The sequence below is a fragment of the Rhodamnia argentea genome, chromosome 7 (genome assembly GCF_020921035.1).
Source record: "Rhodamnia argentea isolate NSW1041297 chromosome 7, ASM2092103v1, whole genome shotgun sequence".
In the NCBI taxonomy this organism is placed as follows: domain Eukaryota; kingdom Viridiplantae; phylum Streptophyta; class Magnoliopsida; order Myrtales; family Myrtaceae; genus Rhodamnia; species Rhodamnia argentea.
In genome coordinates this window covers 22,994,170-23,018,388 of record NC_063156.1, presented here as the reverse complement: position 1 = coordinate 23,018,388, position 24,219 = coordinate 22,994,170, and the positions used below count along the sequence as shown (strand labels likewise).

Here is a 24,219-nt window from a genome sequence, read left to right as displayed (position 1 = left end):
CGAAAGTCCTAAAACATATCACGGGCAATTGAGTCCTAAAAACTTACAAAAAGTGTAACAAGTAATAAAACTTGTCAAGTTTGTGCAATCGAGTCCTCCTATTAATTTCATCTAGTTAGACTAGCGAACATGAATTCTTTTAATATTTTCTCTGTCCTACGTGGCGATGACATGATCAAAATATTAAATTCAGGTTAAAATGACGTCATTCTCGCCTAAATTCTTAATTTTAATCAAAATCTAAATTAAATAAAACAAAGGGTAAAGAGGCATTTCTTAAAAAACACAAAAGAGGAAAAAAGCAAGGGCAAGGGCAAGGGCAATGGCGAGGCCGCCCACGCGCCCGTCGCCAGAAAGGGCCGACAGAGGCCCGGTGAGTGTCGACAGGGGATTGCGGAGGAACTCTTAGGTATTCGGGGCATTGAAGACACGCGGAAATACACAAGAACTTTTGATATGCCTCCTATCAAATGTTGCTTAATAATTTCGTTTCACTTTGTTGTCCATATAATCCCGTATCAAGACGTTGTCGGGGCCTCGACGATTATTATTCGTGGTAAGTTTTGAGGGTTTTAGTGGACTTGTCGACTTCAAATAAATAGGGAATTTCGTTTAATGATCCGGTATTCTCAATTATTTTTTGTGAGAATTTGTTGTGATATTTTTGAAAATATCCTCGATCCATCTTGTCACGTACAATTTCCATAATATTTTCAAAATTCACGTGCCGTTGCCGGAAGCAACCGTTGCAGGGCACGTGAGCTGGAATTCCCCGCCACCGCGCACCACTATAAATTCCCAAAACACACACTGTCTCGCTCGCTCGAGGTCTCTCGAATCATCCCGTGGAAATGGAGAAGAGCGTGCGATCGATCCAAGTCCGAGCCCTAACCGGCGAATCGACCGCCGTCTCGATTTCGATGGACAAAACCATTCGCGACCTCAAGCATTTGCTGAAGCAGACCTTCCCTCTTGCCGCCAAGTACCCTCACTTCAACCTCTATCACAAGGTTCCTCTCTCTCTCTCTCGCATGAGTATTTCTTGAGCAATGTTCTTTCGTTCGTCGCTCACGCGTGTGTTTCTTGGGCGATTGTGTGTTAGGGCGTCAAGTTGAGCTTGCAAAATCAGATTGGTAGCTACTCCATTGATCTTGGAGAAGTGGTAGGTTTTGTTCCGGTCGTCAAGAAACAGTCGGTGGAGGCAAGGACGTCTTGTGGTTCTGGTGTTACTAGCCCTGCAGAGACGCCCATTTCCAAGTTCGCGGATTCTGCGTGGTCTGATATGATTCAAGAAGTACGGGACATAGCAAGTAGGGATGAGAGAACACGCGATGGTTTGCGGAGTGAACTGGAAACTGATGGGCAAGATATTGCATCTTGTTCTTATCTTGGGAAGCGCAAAAGGAATTCAGATAGCGAATCAAAAGGATGCCCGGACGATCTTGTTCTTAGCATACTGCAGTGTTCTAGCAAGGATATGCTGGACGAGGGGAATCACGAGAAACTTCTCAGTGTTTTGGAGTCGGTTAATTGCCTGCAAAATCCGGATACCCAAAGCTGTTTGTTTCTCAGTAAAGGCAGTTTAAGGGAAGGTGTCCTTGGAGAGTTCAAAGACAATGTCAGTTCATGCTTGTGCCCACCGTGGTTGTTGAGTATAATGAAGGCCTTTACTTTCTTAAATATTTATGAAGTATTTTTACAACTTAAGTGGGAGAGAATCACAATGAATCGTGTAAAGAAAGCACTAAGCTGGATTGGGAGGTTTGGGATCCAAGTCAATATGGAGGACATCGAGAATCTTTCGCTTCTCTGCCCTAAGGTAACTTACTAATGTCTGGGAATCTATACATTAGAGTTTGCCCTCTTATTGGTCTAAGGTTTTGCTGTTGCATTGACCAATGTATTACATTTCCTAGGTTGTTTAACAAAGATGCTATGCATTCCACTGCCATTGCCTCCCCTCCCCACCTCACCCAAAGGCTCAAAAAGAAAAAAAGCACAAAAAAAAAGAGATGGATTAAATAAAGACAGGGAAGAAACCTTAGATTGCTTCTTAGCGTTATGCATGGTTGAGTGACATCCAAGCCAAAATGCACATGTACGTGCAGATATGCTCTGTCAAAGAAGCCTATCACAGTTATTTCCTTGACAGTGGTGTCTGCTCTGCTCATTATGAAACGTATTCTGTTTGCAGTTTTATACAAGTGATATTTTCATTCTTAAATGAGTCCTATCATCTAATGCTATGTTGGGATCGATAATACCAGAATGAGAAAGGACTCTATTGTCATTCTTGCATTAAGGTGTGGATATGGAAAAGAAATGGCTTATTGAAGTGATGTTTGAGCTGACAATGTTTGCGGACTCAAAATATGCGCCCTCTCTTTAGTAGGTAGTGTCTTTCGTCGATTATGGTATGGAAAGGAAGGAATTTGGTGATGCTCTTGTTATCATGAAGTCTCCTACAGAGAAGGATGATCAATTGGAAGACCTTCCTAGAATTGGTATGTACTAAGAATGTTTGCTTTTGCCACTTCGTAAGCTTTACTTGACTAAATTGCTGGCCTGCAGCTGAAAAGAAGGTTTCCTTGCCAAAGCTTTTCTATTTAATGGAAAGACGAGAAAGGTCCTTTAGATATACTTTCGTATCAATGATGGTATGTGGAACTCTTTCCTTTTATTTATTCAATAGAAAAAGATTATTCTGAGATGATTTCTGCTGCTATTGTTATGCATGATGCGTGGTGCAAGAAACAGCTTCAGCCATAAAATCAAACAAAGCACACTCTTCTGAAAAATATGATTTCTTCTCTCAGGGAACCCATTTTTTCAACTCTCGAGTCTTACCTTGCATATATACTGTTAGTCCCTATCTATAAGGTTCTTCTCTTATTGGTGTTCAGAAGTTGAGTTTTTGTGTTTTGCTAGAAAACTTCAATGCAGAGAGTGGACGTTGCAGGGTCTGTAACCTGCACTATTGCAATATCTGGTAGTTGTTTAAAGTATTACTGTGGCAACAATGGCGATTAGGGCATAGCGCTATTGGCTGACTTGTGCCTTATTCTAAGTCGATATTTGCACAGGTGGAAGATCATGCATGAAAATTATGTAACTAGATTGCTGCTAAAAATGTCTCAGTTTTTTTGTGGGCGGCCTCTCTAGTTGAATTCTGCATCATCAATTTTTTTTGGCTATTGAGCATGTGAGGATTTATGATGCAGTGTAAACTTGGAAATGGGAATACCAAATTTGTGTCCTTGGATGATCTACTCTTGTCTGCAAGAGAAGGAGATGTCTCTACTAGTAAGAATAAGGATTCAGCAAGTGTAATCGAGAAGCAGCAGGCAAGGAGGGTAGCTTCGAAAACAAACCATGCAAAAAATCAGTGTCATGTATGCATCTATCTGATATCGATACCCTTTTACGATTCTTCAAATGTTAGTGCTAGTTACCAAACAAACCATGCAAAAAATCAGTGTCATGTACGCATCTGGCTTATATCTATGCCCTTTTACAATTCTTCAAATGTTAGTGCTAGTTATTGAAGATACTAAATCGAACAGATTTTAGTTCTTCAGAGCTTGAGATAGAAGTTTGTAAAGTTTTAGTTCTTTGGGGCTTGAGATGAACATTTATATGCTATCTCAGATCAGGTCAGTTAATCAGGTGAATTTAGCCATTTAGCAGAAATCATATGATGTCGGATTGTTACTATAGTACTCGAATAATATTGTCTGTCAATTTGAGTGGAATGCAAAGCAATCCGTTCCTTTGACAAGTTGTTTGAGAGAAAATAAACCAAATGCGTGGAATTGGAGCGAGTAGCTTGAAAGAATTACAGAGAATATTCGCTAGATTATCATGCTGCACATGTTTTCATGTTCCAAATGCTCTTTTTCAGGGGGATAGTGACATGCTATGTATTACTCATCTCTCAACAGGACACCACTGCGTTCCTGCCTGCGGAAATGGTTGATCATCTCCACAAGGTTGTGGGTTCTCAGGGACAGGTTCAGTTCAACTCTTCTAGTGCTTATTTTCTTGCTCGTTAAGATAGGCAGAATAAGTTATCCGGATTATGCCTTTATGGACTATCCTAGTAGTCTTTTACTTTATTTAACTACTATCAAGCGGTCTTTCAACTTATTCAATAAAATTCTATTGTCGATTGGTATATTGCTGGAATAGTTATATTCTTGATAATGTACATGTAGAGACTCAACTGCTAGTTGCTCCAACATTCAGTTTGATCTTTGCTTGTGAAATGTGGGTTTGGGCATCAATCATGGTTTTGACAGGTTTTGTATTGTTTAGAATATGATACATTCTGCTCCTCTTTATTTGAGAAACCAGGTGCTCTTTGCCATGTAGCAAGCGCTACAAGTGGTAATTGTGTAGAAAACGGGTACTAGTAAAGGAAGTTGTTGGGTCTCCTCTTGACTAATGGATTGCTCGCTTAGTCATATCTTTGGATTTTGATTATGAGAGGTGCAAATTCATCAGTAATGCTTTCTTGTGAGGCTTCTTGAAGTGCTGAAGAGTTCTTCCGGTGCAGATAGTGCATGTTGAAGTGATTTCAGGCAGGACGCCAAGTTACATGGAGATCCCTAATGATCTCTCAGAAGACACTAAGCATGCACTTCAACGTATGAAAGTTACTAAATTGTATAGCCATCAGGTTAGAATATGATCCCGATATCCATTGCTGACCCTTTTGTTGAAAAGTTGGTTGTCTGATTTTGCTTTGATTTGTTTTTACTCCAGGCAGAGTCAATACAAGCTTCTCTTGCTGGGAAGAATGTTGCTGTGGCGACAATGACATCAAGTGGGAAATCCCTCTGCTACAATGTGCCAGTTCTAGAGGAGCTCTTAAGGGATTCATCCTCATGTGCTCTTTATCTGTTTCCGACAAAGGTTAATGTTTGCATGTGCGAGGACATACATCATGAATTATAGAAGTTACGTAGATATGAGTCTCCATGACTGTAGAGCTGCAAATTGAGTTTTTCATAAAGGCAATTTTTAGAGTGATGGGCATGTTGTTCTCAATCTTGATCCAGCAAATTTGGCATCTAGTACTCGTACTCCTTTTGATATATCAACCGTCTTGACAAATTAATACAGGCTCTTTCCCAAGACCAACTTAGAGCTTTGACATATATGACAGAAGGAATTGCTGCTGGCCTGTCTATTGGAATATATGATGGTGATACACTTCAGGAGGATAGGACATGGCTCCTTGGCAATGCTAGATTGGTACATCTTGTGTTCTTTCATTCCAGTAGGATACCATCTTTCTTCCCCTCAAAAATATTTTTGCCTAGTCCTGCATTGACATCTTGGGCATCTTTCTACAGTTGATTACGAACCCAGATATGCTCCATAAATCAGTTTTGCCATACCATGGAAAATTTGTGCGGATTCTATCAAACCTTAGGTATGTAATTTTGGTGCTTTATCTTTAAGAATGGATAAGGAAACGGGCTTCATTTGTTCTCCTAGCATTATGTTTTGCTTAGGTTGATCTTGTGAGTGGTTTGGTTTGGTTCCATTGACACTAAAAACCACGGGTGGTTCTGTTCTATTTGGCACTGAAGACCAAACTGGCCCAAAGAGGTTCAGCTTGAGGATATCCCAACCTGAATCTGAAGGTCATAGTTAATCCAAGGCCTCCAGAGTTGTTGAGTGGTCTTCAATATGTCAGACAAAGGATAGCTTGTAGATCAGGTGCAAAGCCTGGTTTGCGCGTGAAAGAGAAAGTAGACTGCTAAGTCAGTTTTAGGGTTTCTGATCATTTGCCTCTTGCTTTGGTTGTTAGTTTTGGTTGTTTGAAGGAGTAAGAATGTAAAAGGATCAGATGCTAAGCTTTGAAATTTTAGCTGGGTTCCCAATTTGGGCCTTCCAGGTTTCTCATTGTGTATTTAGAGGTCTATTGGAGTGGGAAATCATTATAGATGAAAAAAGAACGACTGAAAATCTGTACCAGCAGTGAAAAGAACTGGAATTGCTATTAAGTTCTTTCTTTCGGGCTTTAGCACAACTTTTTTTTTTTGACACTGCTCCTAACATGGGTACAAATTAATTACCCCGGGAACTAAATTCTCATATGCTCTTATCAGGTATGTTGTGATTGATGAAGCTCATTACTACAAAGGAGCATTCGGATGCCATACTGCTCTTATTCTCAGGAGACTTCGGCGGCTCTGCTCACATGGTACCTTATTCAAAAACAAATATGTATAGTCTATGGCAGTGATCCTTTATGTAATTCGGGGTCTAATCAAATATGTATAGTTTATGGCAGTGATCCTTCGTTCATCTTTTCAACGGCAACTTCTGGAAACCCTCGTGAGCATTGCATGGTGAGATTTCGTGCGACAGGGTGACTTCTATAAGGGGAAAAATACTTGAAGCTGTCAGTGTACGATGTTCTCTAGTACATATTAGTTCCTTTGTTTAGTACTTCTTTTCTTGGCAGACTGTTGCCACAGCCTAGTCTGAACTCAGCCATCAACGTATAGTTGCTGTTCTTTTTTGCCATCATTATCTGAGTGGACAATGCCGAAGAGTGCCTCTTTAGGTTTCCAACCAAGGTTGAATTATATTTGGTGGTTCCTTTGGAAATTAGCCCGTAAAGCAACCCCATGTACTGTGTGGCATTTTGAGTTTCGGTATCTGTGATTAAAGTAGCAAATTTTGCAATTATGGTATTGTTCCTTGTTGCTAGGTATTTCAGGTGAGATAGAATCATGACTTCTTTGATGATTTTAGGAACTTGCAAATCTACCATCATTGGAGCTAATTCAAAATGACGGGAGTCCCTCTGCTCAGAAGCATTTTGTTTTATGGAATTCTTCCTCGGTTGTGAGAACAATATGTGGTTTATTCTATAACATTGAAGGTTGTCTGCCACTTTCTTGCTCACTAGTGATTTTCGGATGCAGAGGCTGCATGTAGATGAGAACTGCGTAGACGCTCGTAAATCAGTGTGTAAGGGATCGAGGTTAGATTCTCCGCATTCTCTTCAAAATTTAAGAATGTGTCCTCTTATCTCACAAATTACCAACGTGCATCGAACATTTTTTGGCCAGCTTTCATATTCTTTTGTTCATTGTATTACTTACTATACCCAGATTTTGTTTTGCTCAAGTGAATTGTCTCCAGAAGTCATACATCTATATGTTGCACATAGCTCATCATATTGTATCCTTATCCGCTCAACTCACTCTTGCAGTCCGATTTGGGAAGTGTCTCGTCTGTTCGCGGAAATGGTTCAGCATGGACTAAGATGTATAGCTTTTTGTACATCACGTAAACTCTGTGAACTTGTTTTGTCCTATACGTAAGTCATATCACACAGGCATTATCTATTAGCATCTTTGCGGCCTTATCTAATCCAGCATTTAAGGCTGCTGTAAGAATTTATCATCAAGTCAAAGCACAATGGACTTATAGGCGCCGTGAATATTTTTTTCCTCATTACTTCTATCTAACAGGCAAGAGATTCTTTGTCAGACAGCTCCAAATCTGGTTGACTCAATAAGTTCTTATCGATCTGGATATACTGCTGAGGTCAGTTTAACATAAATATTGTTAATGTTATTATCATGTTTTATGCTTGTTGCATTTTTGTGCATCTCATTTCTCTGTTGGTGGTTGTCTTGTACACAATGGAGCGCGATGTAAACTACAGAGTACTAGAAGAAATAACTCATTATTAATAACGGGGGATGCCTGTGTCCAATACCTTTCCCATACGGTTTTAACAGTTGCATTGGTGGATTAGAAAACTTCATCTCTCCTTCTGACTTCTTTGAGCGTGAAATAAGAAGTCCAAGCTTCTGGATTTTCTCAGCTACTTGAGCAAATTTTAATTCCTTGTATTGGATGTGAACTTCTTTTACGCCAAATTAGAACAATAGGTGGTTTATTATGTGCCAAAACATGGTGTGGAATTCAGTGGAGTCAGTTATAGTAATCTTGTTAGTTTTCCGGAAAAAACCTGCTAGTGGAGGAAGATGGAAAGAACTCATTAGCCATAAACTTTACGAGCCTGGTCTAAGATTGCTTGCTTGTGTCTCCTTTTTTGGCTGAAGTCACTTGCATTTCCTGATACATCTTTCTCATTTGGAGAAAGGAGTGATCCTCTGGTAGCTTTGTATATTTGACCGAGGAAATGTCAGCCGTTACTTAGTGTTTGCATTTCCATTGTTGGTACAGGATAATGCACACCACAAATTCAGTGCTTCTTGTCCATTCTTCTTGCCTCTTATTGCATATGAAAGCTGTAAATGTTCATTAGCAATTCAAACCTGACCAAGGTCTTATATGGGCTGATTATTAGAGCAGATCAGGAGGGCAATAGAGAGTGATTTTTTTGGGGGGAAGCTACGAGGAATTGCTGCTACTAATGCTCTTGAGTTGGGTATTGATATTGGACATCTTGATGTAACTCTGCATTTGGGATTTCCTGGTAGCATTGCTAGGTATGGCAATTGGCTGTTCAATTGCTTTGCTCATAAAAGAGATTTTCTATGGTCCTTTTAAGCATTATTTGCATATGTATTTGGCTGTAGCCTGTGGCAACAAGCAGGAAGGTCTGGAAGAAGAGAAAAACCATCTCTCGCAGTGTATGTAGCATTTGGAGGGCCACTGGACCAATATTTTATGAAGCATCCGGAGAAACTTTTCAAGAGTCCAATAGAGTGCTGCAGTATAGATGCCCAAAATCAGCTGGTCATTATCATCGAATACTTAAAATTTCCCTATATAAAAGTTCAGCTTGAGTTGTGATTTTATGCTTTTTGGTGCTCATTGTTCCAGGTGCTTGAGCAGCATTTGAGCTGTGCTGCCGTAGAACACCCGTTAAGTTTGCATTATGATGAGAAGTTTTTCGGTAATGGTCTCAGCAGTGCCATAACAACTCTCAAGAATAGAGGATGCATTAGTTCTGATCCATCCCGCGATTCTTCAGCTAGAATATGGAATTATATTGGGCGTGAGGTACAACTCTGACCTATCAACAGAAAACAAAATATCTGAACTGTCTTTGTGTCCAGTTGAAACATTGTGTGGTTCTTTTGTAGGTATTTTATCTTATGTTATCATTGATTACAATTTTTTTTTTTCCATGATCTATCTTAAGAAAAAGCCTTCGGATGCTGTCAACATTCGAGCAATAGAGACTAGTACATATCTAGTGATAGATACTAAAAAAAATGAAGTCCTAGAGAAAATTGAGGAAAGCAAGGCCTTCTTTCAGGTATTACTGCCTTTCCATAGTTTTTCTTTTCAAACTGATGTTTGGGTGCAGTCTTCATTCTAATCTCTTCGTGATTATCATAACTCTTGAGTTGACAAAAGTAAATTTTTCTTTCGGTTGGGTAGCTTTGAAATATGTGCTAACTTTTTAGATGTGAAATATAGGTAAAGTTTTTGACTGATTTATATTCAAAGCAGGTACATGAAGGAGCTGTATACATGCGGCAGGGTAAGACCTATCTGGTAAAAGATTTGGATCTGTCAGCTAAAACTGCTTGGTGCCAGGAGGCAGATTTAAAGTATTATACAAAAACTCGTGATTACACAGACATTAAGGTCCTTGGAGGTGATATAGTATGTCTCTCTCTCTCTCTCTCTCTCTCTCTCTCTCTCTTTATGTCTGTGTGTGATATCTACAGAACTACATCCTCTAGAAGTTGCCTGCCATTTTTAGGTTTCTTTTATGCACAAAGTTCTATTACTAGATAAGCAATTGCAATTTTTCACGAGTATGGGGTGATGTTGTCATTGTAACATATACAAGGCTTCAAGCACTGATTGAACTGGCCAAATTCTTATATCCTTCATCTTAAGGTATGAAGAAGTCAAGTGTAAGCATGTATTCATGTCTGATGATTTTACTCAGGTCCATAAAATTTGATCTTACTAAGCATGGGAGAGAGAGGGAGAGAGTACTCTGCATAATTACAACTAAATTTCAAAATCAAAGAATGTCGTTCACATGAAACGAAATGCATATCCTTAAAGGAACGAAAAAACAGTTTAGAAGGGACTTGAAGAAGAGTTTTGGGCAAAAGGATAAATTTTGTTGACCAACTATCAAGAGAACTCTCCTCATCCTTTAGTTGGTATCTAGTCAATATATTCGAAGTTTAATGTATTTAGATTTCTACTATCTCCTTATCCTAATTCTCCTTATGTCTCCTATATCTCCGCTTTCTCTTCTATCAATAGTTTCTGAAGTGAGACCTTATTGTCTGCTGTTGTTCAGGCCTATCCAGTGACCGTGCCCAATTTTCCAAGTACAAATGTTGGAGCAAATAAAATTCTAGAAACAACTGCTCTGGCTAATAGTTGTAAAGTGATTACAACTTGGTTTGGATTTCGTCGAATAAGCAGAGGCAATGGTCGACTCTTGGATACCGTTGACCTTTCACTTCCCAAATATTCCTATCAGTCACAGGTGCTCTTTCAATGTCAATTTCACTTGTTTGGTACAATTTCTGTTTCCTCCAACTCTATCTGTACATAAAAGTATATTTTGCAAACAGGCAGTATGGATTTCAGTTCCGCAAACTGTCAAAGAAGCTGTGGAGATGAAAAGTTTCTGTTTCCGTGCGGGCTTACACGCTGCTTCACATGCTCTTCTAAATGTTGTGCCTTTGTAAGTCTTTGATTTGCGGCTTGGCAGCGTTATTTAGGCTTACATGCTGCTTCACATGCTCTTCTAAATGTTGTGCCTTTGTAAGTCTTTGATTTGCGGCTTGGCAGCGTTATTTAGGCTACTCCTGTTAGGCATTTGTAGCAAAGGTGACAGCACCCTCTTAATTCTTGGTGGAGGTTGGTTAGGGGATGTCCTCATTTGTAGGATAGAAAACTCTGTTAAATGTACTTTAAACAAACATACTGATGACTATGTCATGTGAAAGTTTATGTGAACATCTGGCACCAAGGGGATCGTAACCGCCATCAGCCTCCCTCAGGTTCATCTAAATGGTCAACATAGTAATTTGGTTATGCGTGTATTCAAATATACAAATTTATCACACGTATAAGTATGCATTCATATGGACATATGTGACTAGGATCCTTCTTTAGGTATAGTTAATTGAGTCATAAGCTTGTGCTGTACTACGATGACTAACGGTGCAAGATCGTTTTACTTCTGTGCAAGATCCCTTGATGCTGCCTCTACTTAAAAACATCTATCTGCCCACACATCAAAGTTTGTGCTGTTAACTTTATCTGCCATTTTATTCGTCAAGCTCTGGCTTTGAGGTCCCTTCAACTTTCATATTGTATTCAATAGATATATTTTCCTTGATGACATACATTAATGATTGACAAAAGACGATGAATCAAAGTCAACAGGTTGAATAAAGAAAGAGTAACTTAAGTGGTTTGAGAGGAACCGAGGGTAGAGATGTTGTTTAGTGGAGGATGTTATAATTATCGAATGCACCATCTTATTTGTGATGTCTTATGGTTCTTTCCTTCAGATGCATAATATGCAATTCAGCTGACTTGGCTCCAGAGTGTTCAAATCCACATGATTCACGGTCTTTTCAGGAGCGGATATTGTTGTATGACAAGCATCCCGGAGGAACTGGTGTTTCATTGCAAGTGAGTGATGGGAAACTCCACCTCGTAAATTTAAAGAAAGTAACTGAGTATTCCAGGCATGAAACCTTTCTTCAGTGGAGCACCCGTTCTCTTCTGATGCATGTTCCCTAACTTACAATTGATTCAAAACATCAGACCAAGATCATGTCGGTGATTCAACTTGATCCCTGATTGTTTCCAAAAGTAGAAAAGGAAGTCAGAATTTTCCTCTTTAACGGACTATTTCTGGTTACCTCTTACATAATTTGGCTAAATGGCTGATCGCCTGCTCATACGAAGATGCCTTGTGTTACAGGTTCGTCCCTATTTCCGGGAGCTACTGACTGTTGCTTTGGAGGTTATTTCGTCTTGCTGCTGCGTGGGAAACACTGGCTGCCCTAGATGTGTCCAGGTCAGCTCGGCTGAGAGGATAACAAACTGTCCTTGTCTAGCGTCATTCACTAAATTTCAACTGACGATGCGCTATTGCATGATGCAGAGTCTGGCTTGTCACGAGTACAATGAAGATCTACACAAGGATGCTGCCATTATGATCATCAAGGTCATTGAGCTCGTTGCTTTCAATCTCTCTATCCTACTATGTCACAACACAATCGAGTAGCTGACCGATTCCCTTTGTTGTCTAGGGTGTTCTGGATGCAGAGAAATCTCATTTTGGTCATTCTCCACACTCCCCAAAAACCTCTTGACTGACTAGGGCAGAGCCAGTGGCTTCCGGGAGTCACTTCTGCATGCGGACAAAATGTAGCAGTATGCCTAACTGGATGACCTTCCTTTGCATGGATGTACATGAGTCAGTTCTCTTTGCTATAATATGGCCGCCATTTTTGTTGTGAACGTTTGGGTAAATTGGATCACATTCACCTGACATGTTAAGTCGTCCGTCTTCTCCAGGAGTTTAGGTTGATCCAAAGGAGGTTTTGAGTCTGGAGAGAGCAAAAAAACATTAGGGGAAGAACCATTGCAGAGGATGCAGGTTCTGTGGGGGACTGTTTTTGCACTAATCTTACTATGCAAAGAAGAAATACATCAGATCTTCATCTTAGTATGGGTGGGAATGCACATATTATCTAAATCTGCAATTATATAGGCATTAGTCACATGTTGACCGATAGTGTACCTACTTATTTCGCTTTTTATTCATGGTTTTCATTCCCCCTTTGGCTCTTGAAATCACGTCGCAAAATCCTACTCGTTTCTTTCCATGTGTAGATGATGGGTCGAACATACTTTGAGAAAAATTTCGAGAGGCCACATCACCATTTTTATGTTCACAATCCAATCATCTTACAGTACATTAGAATTAGAAGACCTATTGCATGTACAGATTAAGAGCACGACGATATCCCCGAACCACGACCTCCCGTACCATCCCGCTTTCCGTTGGAAAAAATATGTCATGTTGGTAAATTTCTAGATACATCGATAAAAAATTCATTGAGGCTTTGTTTATTTTGTGAAGAATAAATAATTTAGAAAATATTTATTTAAAAATATATATTTTTGCAGCAAATAAGTAAATGAAATTTTTTTTTCATCGTTAACAATAATTTACATCTAAGGCTTTATTTGTTTCAAGAAAATGCATAATTTGAAAAAACATTTTCCTCAAAACAATCGCTAGAAATAATTATTCAATTAAAAAATATTTTATTTATCGATTGAATGTTAAAAATATGTTCGGTCATTCATTTCCGTAAGCGATACAAACAATCATTTATAGAAAAGTATTTTTCAAATCCTTCAATTTTCACAAAATAAAAACACCTTAAATGTTTTCGTGGACGATAAGAATGACTTTTGTTCATTTATTTAGGTAAGCGATGCAAGTAATATGTCTTCCAAATCATTCGTTTTCTACTAAACAAATAGACCCTAAGTTATTTGTTCAGTAACAAAATTCATCAATTTTTAAATTACCCAAAAATTTCAATTAATTATCAACTTTTATTAAAGTAACTTACCAATGTGATTTACCAACTCTTATCAAAATTACCAAACTTGATTTAAGCGGGTTACCATCCATTCGAAGATGAAGTTACCAACTAATTTTAGTCACATACCAATCTTCATTTGATCCATTCTGAATTGCTGACTTTAAGTTACTGATTTTTCTATCAAAATTACCAACTTCTATTGTATCTGTGGAATTCACTACATATTTTGTCAAACTATGAAAATACAATATACATCATAATAGACTAAGATAGGAAACGGCATTTGAACAAATATTATGACTTGAACAGATCAAAAGACGCACGATATAAATACAACGAATAGCATCGTGCATATTAAGCACCTATCTCCAAGAAAGGAGAACTCAAAACAATTTCTTAGGGGGGAAAGCTACAAAACTTACCAAAGAAAAAAAAGGAGAATTAGAAACTTTTGGTGTCAAGATCCGAATAAGACCAGTTATGACAGTTCTTATTTCAAAGTACCCCAAGCTTGAAGTAGATAAAACTACAAACCTGCCAGCCAAAAAAATGAACCATCCCATGCTCTCTTCATTGTATGATAAATACCTTTCTCTGACCACCCACTGTGTAAGAATCAAATCAGGAAAGATGTTACACAGGAAAGGGAGAATAAAAAATGTCCTACAAAAGCAGCTGTTCTACTTCTACAGTGATGGCTCACATGTCAAGGTTCCGGAGCGACAAAAAAATATTGTCTCGTAAGTTAACCTCATCTGAGAAATGGCTCACATGTCAACTCACAGCACAGTCTCGGATGTACGGATGATGCCGATTTAAATACCTGTCCCAGAGTGGTTTATACCTGCCAATGGCCAACTTCAGCCATGGCTTCATGTTGCCATTGAAGTGAATAACTGCTGCACTCTCAATCAGACGGTCATCTAGGTTCGCATCATAGCCTAATCCTAACACATGCCATCTCCGATCGAGTGGCTCTGTCAGTCCATAGAAAGCTAGAAGGCCAGGAGGCAGAGTTCCTAGCTTCCACAGTGTCCTTTCTGAGTTCCGCTCTTGCCAGTAATGATACCTTGCAGTCACATTTACTCTCCTCCAAGCAACCAAGTCAAAGACGTTCATGCCAAATGCCCATGCGCATGCCTGAGGATCAAACTTTGAGCTGATGTCTGGATTGGAGAAATTCAGATACTTGTAGTAGCGATGGAAGGTTTCTAGACAAGTCTCCACAGCTCCATTTACATTCCCATGTAGATCTATTGAGAAGAGCGACGTCAGATCCTTCTGGACCACAACATCATCATCAAGAAAAACTACCTTTTCCAGCTGAGGATAGATTTCTGGAATATAGAATCGAAGGTGGTTAAGAAGTGAAATGTACTTTGGGTTCCGCAGTTTCAGCTCATCTTTTGTATCTTGAGGATTACCGAAATAGTAGGCCTGAGAATCTGCATCAGAAAGCTGTCTCAGTGTAGGAGCATATGAAGAAGTCAGCCAAGATAACTCCTCGATATTTTGCACTATAATGGTGGAACCTTTGAAGTCGTTACTAAGGAACCATGCTTGCATTGCTCCATAATGTACTCCATTTGTGTGAATGTGGAAAACGATCTGCTTTGGATGGTTGGCATTACAGACAGTAGAGTTGACAACTACGGAGGTAGCAAGAACGTTGTCTGAGAATATGCAGAAATGATGAAGATTGTTGTCAACAAGTTGAGGATAATTTCTTGTGCTATCAGCAAGTTTTTGCAGAGAAAGTTTCTTAAGCCAATCCAGAGATAATTTGACACTTAGGCAATGGAGGCTTTTGGGCAGTGCTTCAGCTGCCAGTTGTCCAAACACAGCGCTCTGAACTAATGCTGCATTAGCGCGCTCTTCCAGGGCTTCGATATGGGATCTCATGGTCATTATGGTGGTCGCAATGTCATAGTGCATGTCCTGTGCCTTGAAGATCAGAGAAGATAGGCTTTTAATTAATGGCTCTGCTTCTTCTAATTTGATGGGCTCTCCTCTCATTGCAGCCTTTGAGAGTGCTAACTGGCAACGTCTTATCTTTGAGCTCAGTTCCCATGCCAGGTGAAGATTATTGTGTTCTTTCGCTACAGTAAGATAAGCCTTTGCCAGGATCATTTGCTCAGCCAACTGCCTAGAATATGACATAGCGCTTACTATTTGCTCCGTAAAATTTGAACTCCTATGGCTCTCCTTTAAAAAGCTTGCACTTTTATCCTGAAAAAACAAAAGCCAAAAAAACAAAGGTCTAAATCGAAGCCTAAACCCAAGCATAGATTTCCAAATGATAGTAGAACAGTTAACTCAAATCACATCAAAGGGTTAATAAATTACTGAGAATGAATCGGAGCTGCATTGGGAAACACAGGAATATATGCTCTTGATAGGAAATGGATCATTTCAAATGAGTATCCTTGTATCCAGAATCCCCGATAGGATGCCAGAACGGAGGCAAATGACTCAATTTGGACTGTCTACTTTTCTTCTGATGAACTAAAGATGTAATTTTTCTACTTGAAAGTGAGTCATTTCTCCTGACATAGAGGGCCTCCAAGCTCAATCACATTGATTGCAGGAGCAAATACAGATGCACCCTCACAGCAGAAAATCTTGTTATTGACAAATAGATAAGAGGATCACAAAGCCTAAGGACATGGCAAACGAACTCTATCCCGCCAAGAAGGAGAGAGCACAAGCTTCACCTTAAGTTGCGGTCCACGAACCAACTACTACAGTGGAACTATTGTAAACGATCTAGCAGTAATACGGAGGTCAGCAGAGAACAAGAATTCAGCGCAACGGGCTCTCACAAAATCAGGTGGCCTGCGATTCATTGAGCAAGCGATTCAATTGGAAGTCAAAGCTCAAGGCACAAATTGTATTTTCCCAATCTCACATCAATCGATAGTGATCGACAGGAATAACAATAGCTCAGCTGCGAAGACCGCGAGTACCATTTAGGTTAATTATGCACAGACGAGATCAACATCCAAATTAGAAAACGAAAAGCTCATTCAATTCCCAATTTCTGTCGAACTCAATCAGAAACAGAGTAAAAATGCGTCGAAAGCCGTTACCGTCACTGACTTCCTCATCTCATCTCCGTCGTGATCGTGATGAAGCGCGAACAAAACCAATCCCGCCACGAAGAGAACCCCTAGGAGGGTCCAGATCCAGTGCGAGAACCTCCGCCGCACGGGTCGCCGGAAGTCCGCCGCCCGCCGCCGCATCCTCCGCCTCCCCCCGCGGCCGTTCACGTCCCGATCGGGGATCTCATGCTTCGGCTCCACGAGCCAGAACGAAAGCGGATCGGCGAGACGCGTCGGCGCGAGCTGCTGCGAGAGAGCCGCGGGCCGACTCGATCTGAGCCTCTTGCTTTAGGAGTCGAGCGAGGAGGTTTCGAAGAATATGAAGAAGGAGGAGGAGAGAAGCTCTCTTGCGAGAGCGGCTGACTCTGGACTGTCGAGGAGAAACGTCGGCCCGACATCGATCCATCTCTCCCCCTTCGAAAATAATTTGACGCTTTTTAAATCTATATTTTTTTTCCCTTTTCTTTTTCCTTTTTTAAGCTCAAAAAACATCCTATGACATTGTCTTTTTTAATTTATCATTCACATTCAAATAATATCTTAAATTTTAGTAGAAACTCAAGAAAATCCCTAAAACAAAGGCACTAGTCCTAATTACATAGATTACATCGTAATCGGCGATTCGGACTCTTATTCAAGACTTTATTTACGATTTCATCCAATTTGTATTACACCACATGTCCAGCACATACTTTATTTCGACACAAAATACGATATAAAATAGGATCTTTGTAAGTACCCCACGATCACAGAGAAATATTAGAAAAATATTTCGATTAAGATATATGCGGTTCGCATGCGAATAAATTCCATCATTATTCTTGGAGGTGGCCAAGCATCCATGGAGGAAGAAGAGTGGCGTTACGATGTTGGGGTGGGCCAAGAGCTGCTCCCTCTTCAACTCCACTTGCATTGTAAGGAACCCTGCCGTTTGGAAAAGAGAAAAAAAAATTCAAATTTGTAATAAGACATAACCTATGATTGATTTTATTAACTACATGTCAAGACAGAAAATGGATGAATGGAAACACATTAAAAAAAAAAAAACATGCTTTTCTGTTTCTTTTTAATATATAATATCTAAATAAGAATGGTTTAAAGGATGACTTATCAATCCGTATCGTTATGCTTAATTTAAGGTCACTATATATATTTTTATTTGATATGTTAATCGGTTGTACAACAAACAGTAACAGGAATTGAACAAGTGGCATCCATGTCCCCATCGAAAAACAACTTATCCATGCAAAATTTGTATGTAATGAGCAATCATCAATAGATAAACGATGATTGTGGATGAACACCATCTTCAGTTGAGGGATGAAAAGAAAGTCTTTCCATAGAATAAATCCATCATATTATAATATGTTGTAACAACCAGTAAATCATGCATATCACGTAAGTGAACAATGACTTAGCTTGAGACCGTCATATTTCTTTCATGAAAACTTCTAATAGATGATGTAGATCGAGCCGCCCGTGAAGTTGCATAAACATATACCTTTTAGATTCTCATATATAAATTAGGTATCGATACGATGAGAGAGAGAGAGAGAGAGAGAGTATACCCAATGTTGAGAGGCTGCAAAGATTGAGAGATAATAACCGAGGAAGAGGTGAGGGCATTATCTTGCTGGCTCTCCCATTCAGTCTGCTGTGCCAGCACCTTCTCCTTCTCCTTCACCTGGTTGAATTTTTGTTCAGCACCAAACTCTCCTTCATTGGCTACGTAGCCAGCATGCAAAAAAGCAACCGTATTTCCCAAAGCCATACAACGATTTGCCTACGTTACCAAAACAGTTTACAATGTCTGAACAAAAAAAAAAGATTCATCAAACATCACCTTCTTTGCCAGCATGTTGTTTTGATCTTGCAGCGCCTTATCCTGTCGCCAATTGAGAAAGAAAAAAAAAAGGGAGACTCAATCATTATACTTTTAGACTTGCAATCAATTGTGATGATATTGAATTCTTAACACGCATCAGCATGGAAAATCATAATCTCATATCAAACAAATCGAGCAGAAACATATCTATCGTTCCTCTCTTCACTTCCATAGATAAAAATGATTTGAACATGTCACATCATTTGCTACTTTTTCAGGTCGAAAATGTATGGCAGAGTTCGAATTTTTTTTATTCTAGTCCAAGAAACAGAATGCGGGCCCTTCTCATATATATTCACGATGGAGAATATGGTAAATCTTGAAACCCTTGATTGTTTTGGCGGGTATAAATCATGGCATTTACAGGACTCACCTTTCTTTGAAGCTCAGAGATTGATTCATACATGATTTGGTTCTGCGAGTATGAGGAGGAGAAAAATGGTGAGAGCATAATAATTGGAGACTAATCTCTAAGTAACAAAAGAAACTTGCTGTGCTTGACTCGACGCTTGTTAGATGAATAAAGTTGACTCTAATTCACCCTATCGAGAGATCGATAATATCCACATCGCCATCAATGTTCACTATTCAAACCCCAAGCAAAAGATAATATCCGCGTCGCCATCAATGGTTGTCGGACTCGACCTTTGCCTCCGCCCCCCTAACTATTACCCTCCTCTACCACCCGATTGTGACCGTAGCATTGTCAGTGTTTGTTAGAAGATTCGACAATCTAAGCTTGGTGTCCGTTGAGTGCAACAAAGTAACAGCACTGGGCGTGGCGGCAACTTTTGAGGATAATTTTCGATTTCAGCAGTAAATATTTGGTTACCGTCGTGTCAATTCGTCAAAAGGCATGAACTGGAGATGTCAATTTACCTCTAACGGACCCTTAAATGTGGAGAGAATCTTCACCCTAACAAGAAATTTGAGGCCTCAAGTGCGCACCAAAATTTACCTTTCTCGACCGAATGTGCTTAAGAGCTGTATCAAGCTGGTGCTCCAAATTCTGAAGCTCTTTGAGGCTTAAAGAGTCGAGTTCTTCTCCCATCAGATTCCTGAAGGGGTTTAAAAAAATCAGTGAAGTTTTCTGCTAAAGAGTTGTGCCCGGAAATTTATTGTATCTTACTACAATGGACATACTTTCTATTTTTCTGCAAAATCTCCATCCTGGCCTTGAGCTTTGCATGTTCCAAAGTCCAGTTCCCCTAAAATAAGAAGTTGCATATCATATTAATGTGTTAGTAAAGCAAATATTACATAGGTTATCAGATGAAGATGAGTAAAAGTGAAAAGAAAATGCTTTTGTGCACATAGGGATATGAAAATTTTCACCTAGCTGCATGAAGCTCGAACCACTGATTAGTTAGATTGAACTTGATGAGCAATTGAGCATTATGAATTTGACAATGGAATTGAAAAGCATACATTAGTTTCGGTATCGTTTGTGAGAATCTGTCTCTCTGCATATGAATATCTCTCATAACGCTCAAGGATCCTCTCCATGCTGCCAAAAAGAAACACAAATGGGGTTAGATTGATGGCATGTTATGTAATATCACCATTTTTGTCACTAAATTACATCTTAATCAAGCAATAATTAACTAGAGGAAATTAGAACGAAACCTATGGCCTGGGTGCATGAAGTGTACGAGCGACGTAGTACTTTGATGTTGAGTAATATGATTAGCTTTCGGTGAAAGTCTAAGCAGGCGATGTTTATATGTGATGCTATAATAGTAGAAACATGCTGATTAATCAGAAAACACATACTACATAATTTTTTCAACATAGTATCTTAGAAGTTTTCTACTTGCTTGCCATGCAAACCTTATAACTATAGTCTCATTGATAACGAGGCAATCTCGAATGGCTAAGTACTTTTAAAACCTTGAAAAAAATAAAATTCAGACCATTGTCAAAGTGATATGAAAAAACCACAATAGAACAATGAACATCCCTTTATTTTGTCATATACATCGAGACAATATTTGTCTTGTCTTTTGAAGAACTAGAAGCAATCTTAGAGAATAGCATCTAGAAAGTGAAATGATAACATATAGCCTCTTTTTTTTTTGTGAATATGATTCATTTATGTATCCTTGCTGCTTCAAATCTCTTATTATGCTATTTACAAAAATTATCCACTATTTCTAAAGCAAAATTTGCGGCTTTGATTTGAAAGAGAAACCTAGAAAAGGACACAACAAATTAAAACTAGAATCCTAGTTGAAGTGAAACCTTGTAGAGCAAACTATATCCGGAAGTACTGTTAATATTTGATTGTGGGCTTCTATTACATGCACCAGATAGAATGTTTTGTTTTGTATTCGTAAGCAATCTGTACATAGATAAAGTCTAATCTGCAAATGAGCCAAAGGCTTCGCAATCAGAAGATTGCTTGTGGGAATTAAAATTTTCCATGAGGTTGTTCTCTATCAAATTTCATTCAACTCATGAACTGGCAAGCTACAGTGATGCAACTAAAAGGGAACTGATATTTTGATGACAAGCGCTTAAAAATCGATGTGGACATGGAACTGTGTATGGTAATAGACCAAGTAAATGGAGATATAAAGGAAGAATTAGCATCAGATCAAATCAAGCAGCTTGATTGGGTCTAGTGTGTATTATCTCGGCAGACTTTATGATTAGATTGCTCATTAAATCCCTTTTTTTGGCTGCAAGGAGTTGGACAAGAACATTGAAAGGGATTTCATAAGCATTGTAAGACCGCTAATGCTATCGTGAGTTCAATCTCGGTAGTCTTTTCGTAGCTATAGGAGATGTAGTGTCCATGACTGGACACCCCATTATGATGCTCTTGAGAAATTAGTCGACATATCTTTGGTTTAATTGGACAAAGAACCGCAGTTAAGATTTGATTAGACCAAACCATGCTATTATCACAAGCAGTACACGTTAACGCAATTAAATTTTCTTCTTTTTGGCAAAAAAATAAAATAAATAAACATAGAGAACTTGAAAAAGACATCTTTTTTGTTTTCATTAAACTCATCGAAAGATGAAAAGATCTATACTGAATGACATAATTTCCATATGAAAACCAAATTTTGATCTGATGAATAATTCATTTGAAGCATAATTCTTCATATTTGATCGGCTCATACAGAAGAATTTTCGTTTTCACTACTAAGAATAACTAATTCTCTGACTTTATTCTTTTTAAAAAAGGATTTCTTCTTTTAGGTGCGTGTTTAGTTTAGTCATTAAAAAGACCATAGGCTTTGCCTCTTGGTGCGGTTAGTGTCAACAGTCCCATATTGTAATCATTATTCTATGGTAATCCAGACGCCGTGCAAGTTCATACACGAGATTAGATGTTAAAAAGACGTTGTAATTTGGATTATCCGAGGAGGTCCCCAACCCCATTTCTCGTAGAAAAAAGGAGTTAAAAATATGCTTTTTATGTGAAACTTTCCGTCTCTCCCGGCACAGCACAGCCACATCTGTTGATATAAAACTTCCAAATCAAACGATGTAATCTCTCTCAGCAGTATGTATCTGCGCTTGAAGAGAAGAATGACTTTCATTTTGATTGGGAAGAGAGAGAGAGAGAGTTGAGCTTTTGCTGCTTGTTAAGATGAGCAGCACTCGGCTTTACAGATTTATGAGCATATTTTCCCACCCTTTTTAGCGGGAAATTTTCGTGATATTTCGAGAAGAAGACAAATGAACTTCACAAAAAAAATAGGAAAAAAGAGCAGAGAGAGAGAGAGAGAGAGATAAACCCTACTGTAGAGGAAGAGATCAACCAGGCGACTGCCAAGAAATCCAGGCGATGATCCCAGAAACGGAAAGGAAAGAATCGATACCCAGAAGAGAAATTTCAGAAGAAAGAATGCAGCTTTACAAAATAATGATAGTTAAAAAGAAAAAAAGAGGGGGGGCGTAGGGTTGGAGATCAGAATAACGTGTAGATCAAGAAACAAGTACTGAATTATATACAAGAGGGAGAAAAGAAGTAAAAAGATCAAACAGAAGAAGAAGAAGAAGAAGAAGAAGAGGAAGAAGATTGACGCGAAGAGAGAGAGAGGACGTACCAAGAGTCGGTGGCGTAATCGAAGAGCTTGCCCTTGGTGGAGAAGACGATGAGGGCGACCTCGGCGTCGCAGAGTACGGAGATCTCGTGGGCCTTCTTCAGCAGCCCGCATCTCCGCTTCGAGAACGTCACTTGCCTGTTTATCTTGTTCTCTATCCTCTTCAGCTGCACCCTCCCTCGCCCCATCTCTCCTCTCTCTCGCTCTCTCTAACCACCAGACCACCGGCCGGACAAAGAACAAGAACAGCAAGAAAAACAACGTAAGAGCGAGCGAATGCCCTATACAAAGCAACCACAGACACAGACACAGACACACACACACACACAATGAGAAAGAGAGAGAGAGAGAGAGGAAGAAGATACGATCTACGGGTCTGTTTCTCTGCTGCTGGGTCTCTGTGTCTCTGGGTGTCTTTATCTATCTGTCTTCCTTAACATGAATTTAATGACACGAATGGCCCCTCCCTCCCTCCCTCTCTCTCTCTCTCTCTCTCTCTCTGTTTATGGTGGTGGTCTTCTGTATCTTTCTCAATGGAGAAAGCAGGAGGAGTGGAGGGAGACGGGTTCGTTAAGCGACTATATATGGAAATGGAAATAAAGACGAAGGAGATGAAGAGAGAGAGAGAGAGAGAGGGGTGGCGGTTTTCAAAACCAGGGAGCGGTTTCTCTGTAAACGCTGTCGAGATCTGATTGGTGAAGAACACCACACCAGTGCTTGTCCTTTCCCATCTTCCCCTCCCCCGAGGCCCACCCCCATTTTTTTACTATCTTCTTTTCAAGGTTTCCTCTTTTCCCTTTCTCCTTTTATTATTATTAAATTTTTTCGTTTTTTATTATTTATTTTCTGTTCTGGGACTTATATTTAATTAGACCTAACCGACTGAATTTTTTACGCCCGCTACATATTTTTTTAAAGGGAAAAGCATCTCGAAAAAAAAAGTGATGAATCAGTTACATTTATGCCAATTCAATCTTAAACTTTTTTAATTATACCTATTTAATATTAAACATTTTGCATTTGTACTAATTGAGTCTATCCTGCAAATTTTGTTCTGAAATCTGACGTAAATGCCGTCGTCCCACGTGGCACAGCTCACGCCAACGTGGACATTTTTGTTATAATTTTTTAATATTCTTCATTAATTTTCTTCTTCATCTTTATTTTTCTTTTCTTTACTCCTTTTCTCACCCCCTTGCAAGGGCGTCACAGCTCGCTTGGCTCGGATCTAGGTGTAGGCTCACGTCCCGAAAATGAAGAAGTAAAAAAAAGAAAAATAATTAAAAATAATAATACATGACAAAAAAAAAATGTCTACGTCGGCGCGGAACGTGCTACATAGGATGATCGACATCAACATCAATAATTTTCGGCTAAAATTGACAGAATGAACTCAATTGACACAAATACAAAAGGTTTATGACTAAATTGATACAATTGAAAGGTTTATGAATGAATTGACACATTTACCCTATGTTAACTTTCATCAATTTTAAATTGAAATTGTTGAGCTGAATGGCACGTGGCAATAAATCCGTAATCATGACAAATTCACGTGGAAATCCATTTCAATTTGCCAAAATTTGTCACAGATATACCAAATCAAGGCT

The 24,219-nt window shown here is 39.1% G+C and overlaps 3 protein-coding genes across 5 annotated transcripts; 1 reads left to right on the top strand and 2 right to left on the bottom strand.

The window, feature by feature from the left end:
- Nucleotides 1-705: 705 nt before the first annotated feature.
- LOC115734731 (uncharacterized ATP-dependent helicase YprA) lies at nt 706-12,735 on the top strand. 2 transcript variants are annotated; one of them, XM_048281769.1, is made up of 28 exons: nt 706-1,010; nt 1,103-1,819; nt 2,268-2,303; nt 2,393-2,504; nt 2,572-2,657; nt 3,222-3,392; nt 3,942-4,010; nt 4,556-4,678; nt 4,765-4,914; nt 5,125-5,256; nt 5,358-5,437; nt 6,120-6,214; nt 6,295-6,362; nt 6,772-6,861; nt 6,945-7,003; nt 7,235-7,342; nt 7,497-7,572; nt 8,350-8,486; nt 8,577-8,736; nt 8,824-9,003; nt 9,146-9,262; nt 9,460-9,615; nt 10,274-10,465; nt 10,554-10,666; nt 11,502-11,625; nt 11,921-12,016; nt 12,104-12,166; nt 12,252-12,735. In XM_048281769.1, exons 1-28 carry the CDS (start codon nt 852-854, stop codon nt 12,312-12,314), a joined length of 3,732 nt encoding a protein of 1,243 aa, XP_048137726.1. In that variant the 5' UTR covers nt 706-851; the 3' UTR covers nt 12,315-12,735. The 2 variants fall into 2 exon arrangements, with proteins under 2 accessions (XP_048137726.1, XP_048137727.1); XM_048281770.1 differs by lacking the exon at nt 2,268-2,303.
- A 1,374-nt stretch (nt 12,736-14,109) lies between these two features.
- LOC115734598 (hexosyltransferase GAUT11-like) lies at nt 14,110-17,133 on the bottom strand. Its single transcript, XM_030665431.2, has 3 exons — nt 16,938-17,133; nt 16,652-16,846; nt 14,110-15,791 (listed from the first exon to the last, which is right to left on the bottom strand). The coding sequence occupies exons 1-3, from the start codon at nt 17,067-17,069 to the stop codon at nt 14,337-14,339; spliced, it is 1,782 nt and encodes a 593-aa protein (XP_030521291.2). The 5' UTR covers nt 17,070-17,133; the 3' UTR covers nt 14,110-14,336.
- A 296-nt stretch (nt 17,134-17,429) lies between these two features.
- Nucleotides 17,430-23,132, bottom strand: LOC115734771 (truncated transcription factor CAULIFLOWER A). 2 transcript variants are annotated; one of them, XM_030665683.2, is made up of 8 exons: nt 22,613-23,132; nt 19,977-20,055; nt 19,692-19,756; nt 19,507-19,606; nt 18,922-18,963; nt 18,507-18,548; nt 18,232-18,347; nt 17,430-17,587 (listed from the first exon to the last, which is right to left on the bottom strand). In XM_030665683.2, exons 1-8 carry the CDS (start codon nt 22,795-22,797, stop codon nt 17,479-17,481), a joined length of 738 nt encoding a protein of 245 aa, XP_030521543.2. In that variant the 5' UTR covers nt 22,798-23,132; the 3' UTR covers nt 17,430-17,478. The 2 variants fall into 2 exon arrangements, with proteins under 2 accessions (XP_030521543.2, XP_048137780.1); XM_048281823.1 differs by having other exon boundaries at nt 17,435-17,590; nt 18,235-18,347; nt 22,613-23,130.
- Nucleotides 23,133-24,219: the final 1,087 nt, after the last annotated feature.

Bases quoted from the DNA above. Each gene is read 5' to 3' on its own strand.
- LOC115734731 (XM_048281769.1), top strand. From the start codon at position 852: ATGGAGAAGAGCGTGCGATCGATCCAAGTCCGAGCCCTAACCGGCGAA. The intron at 4,011-4,555 runs GTTCAGTTCAAC...CTTCCGGTGCAG, and splicing joins TTGTGGGTTCTCAGGGACAG to ATAGTGCATGTTGAAGTGAT. The intron at 7,343-7,496 runs GTAAGTCATATC...TCTATCTAACAG, and splicing joins GAACTTGTTTTGTCCTATAC to GCAAGAGATTCTTTGTCAGA.
- LOC115734771 (XM_030665683.2), bottom strand. From the start codon at position 22,797: ATGGGGCGAGGGAGGGTGCAGCTGAAGAGGATAGAGAACAAGATAAAC. The intron at 19,757-19,976 runs GTATGCTTTTCA...TTCTTATTTTAG, and splicing joins CAAACGATACCGAAACTAAT to GGGAACTGGACTTTGGAACA. The intron at 18,348-18,506 runs GTGATGTTTGAT...AAATTCAACCAG, and splicing joins ACAACATGCTGGCAAAGAAG to GTGAAGGAGAAGGAGAAGGT.
- LOC115734598 (XM_030665431.2), bottom strand. From the start codon at position 17,069: ATGGATCGATGTCGGGCCGACGTTTCTCCTCGACAGTCCAGAGTCAGC. The intron at 16,847-16,937 runs ATCGAGTCGGCC...CCGAAGCATGAG, and splicing joins TCCTAAAGCAAGAGGCTCAG to ATCCCCGATCGGGACGTGAA. The intron at 15,792-16,651 runs GTAACGGCTTTC...TTGTTTTTTCAG, and splicing joins AGATGAGGAAGTCAGTGACG to GATAAAAGTGCAAGCTTTTT.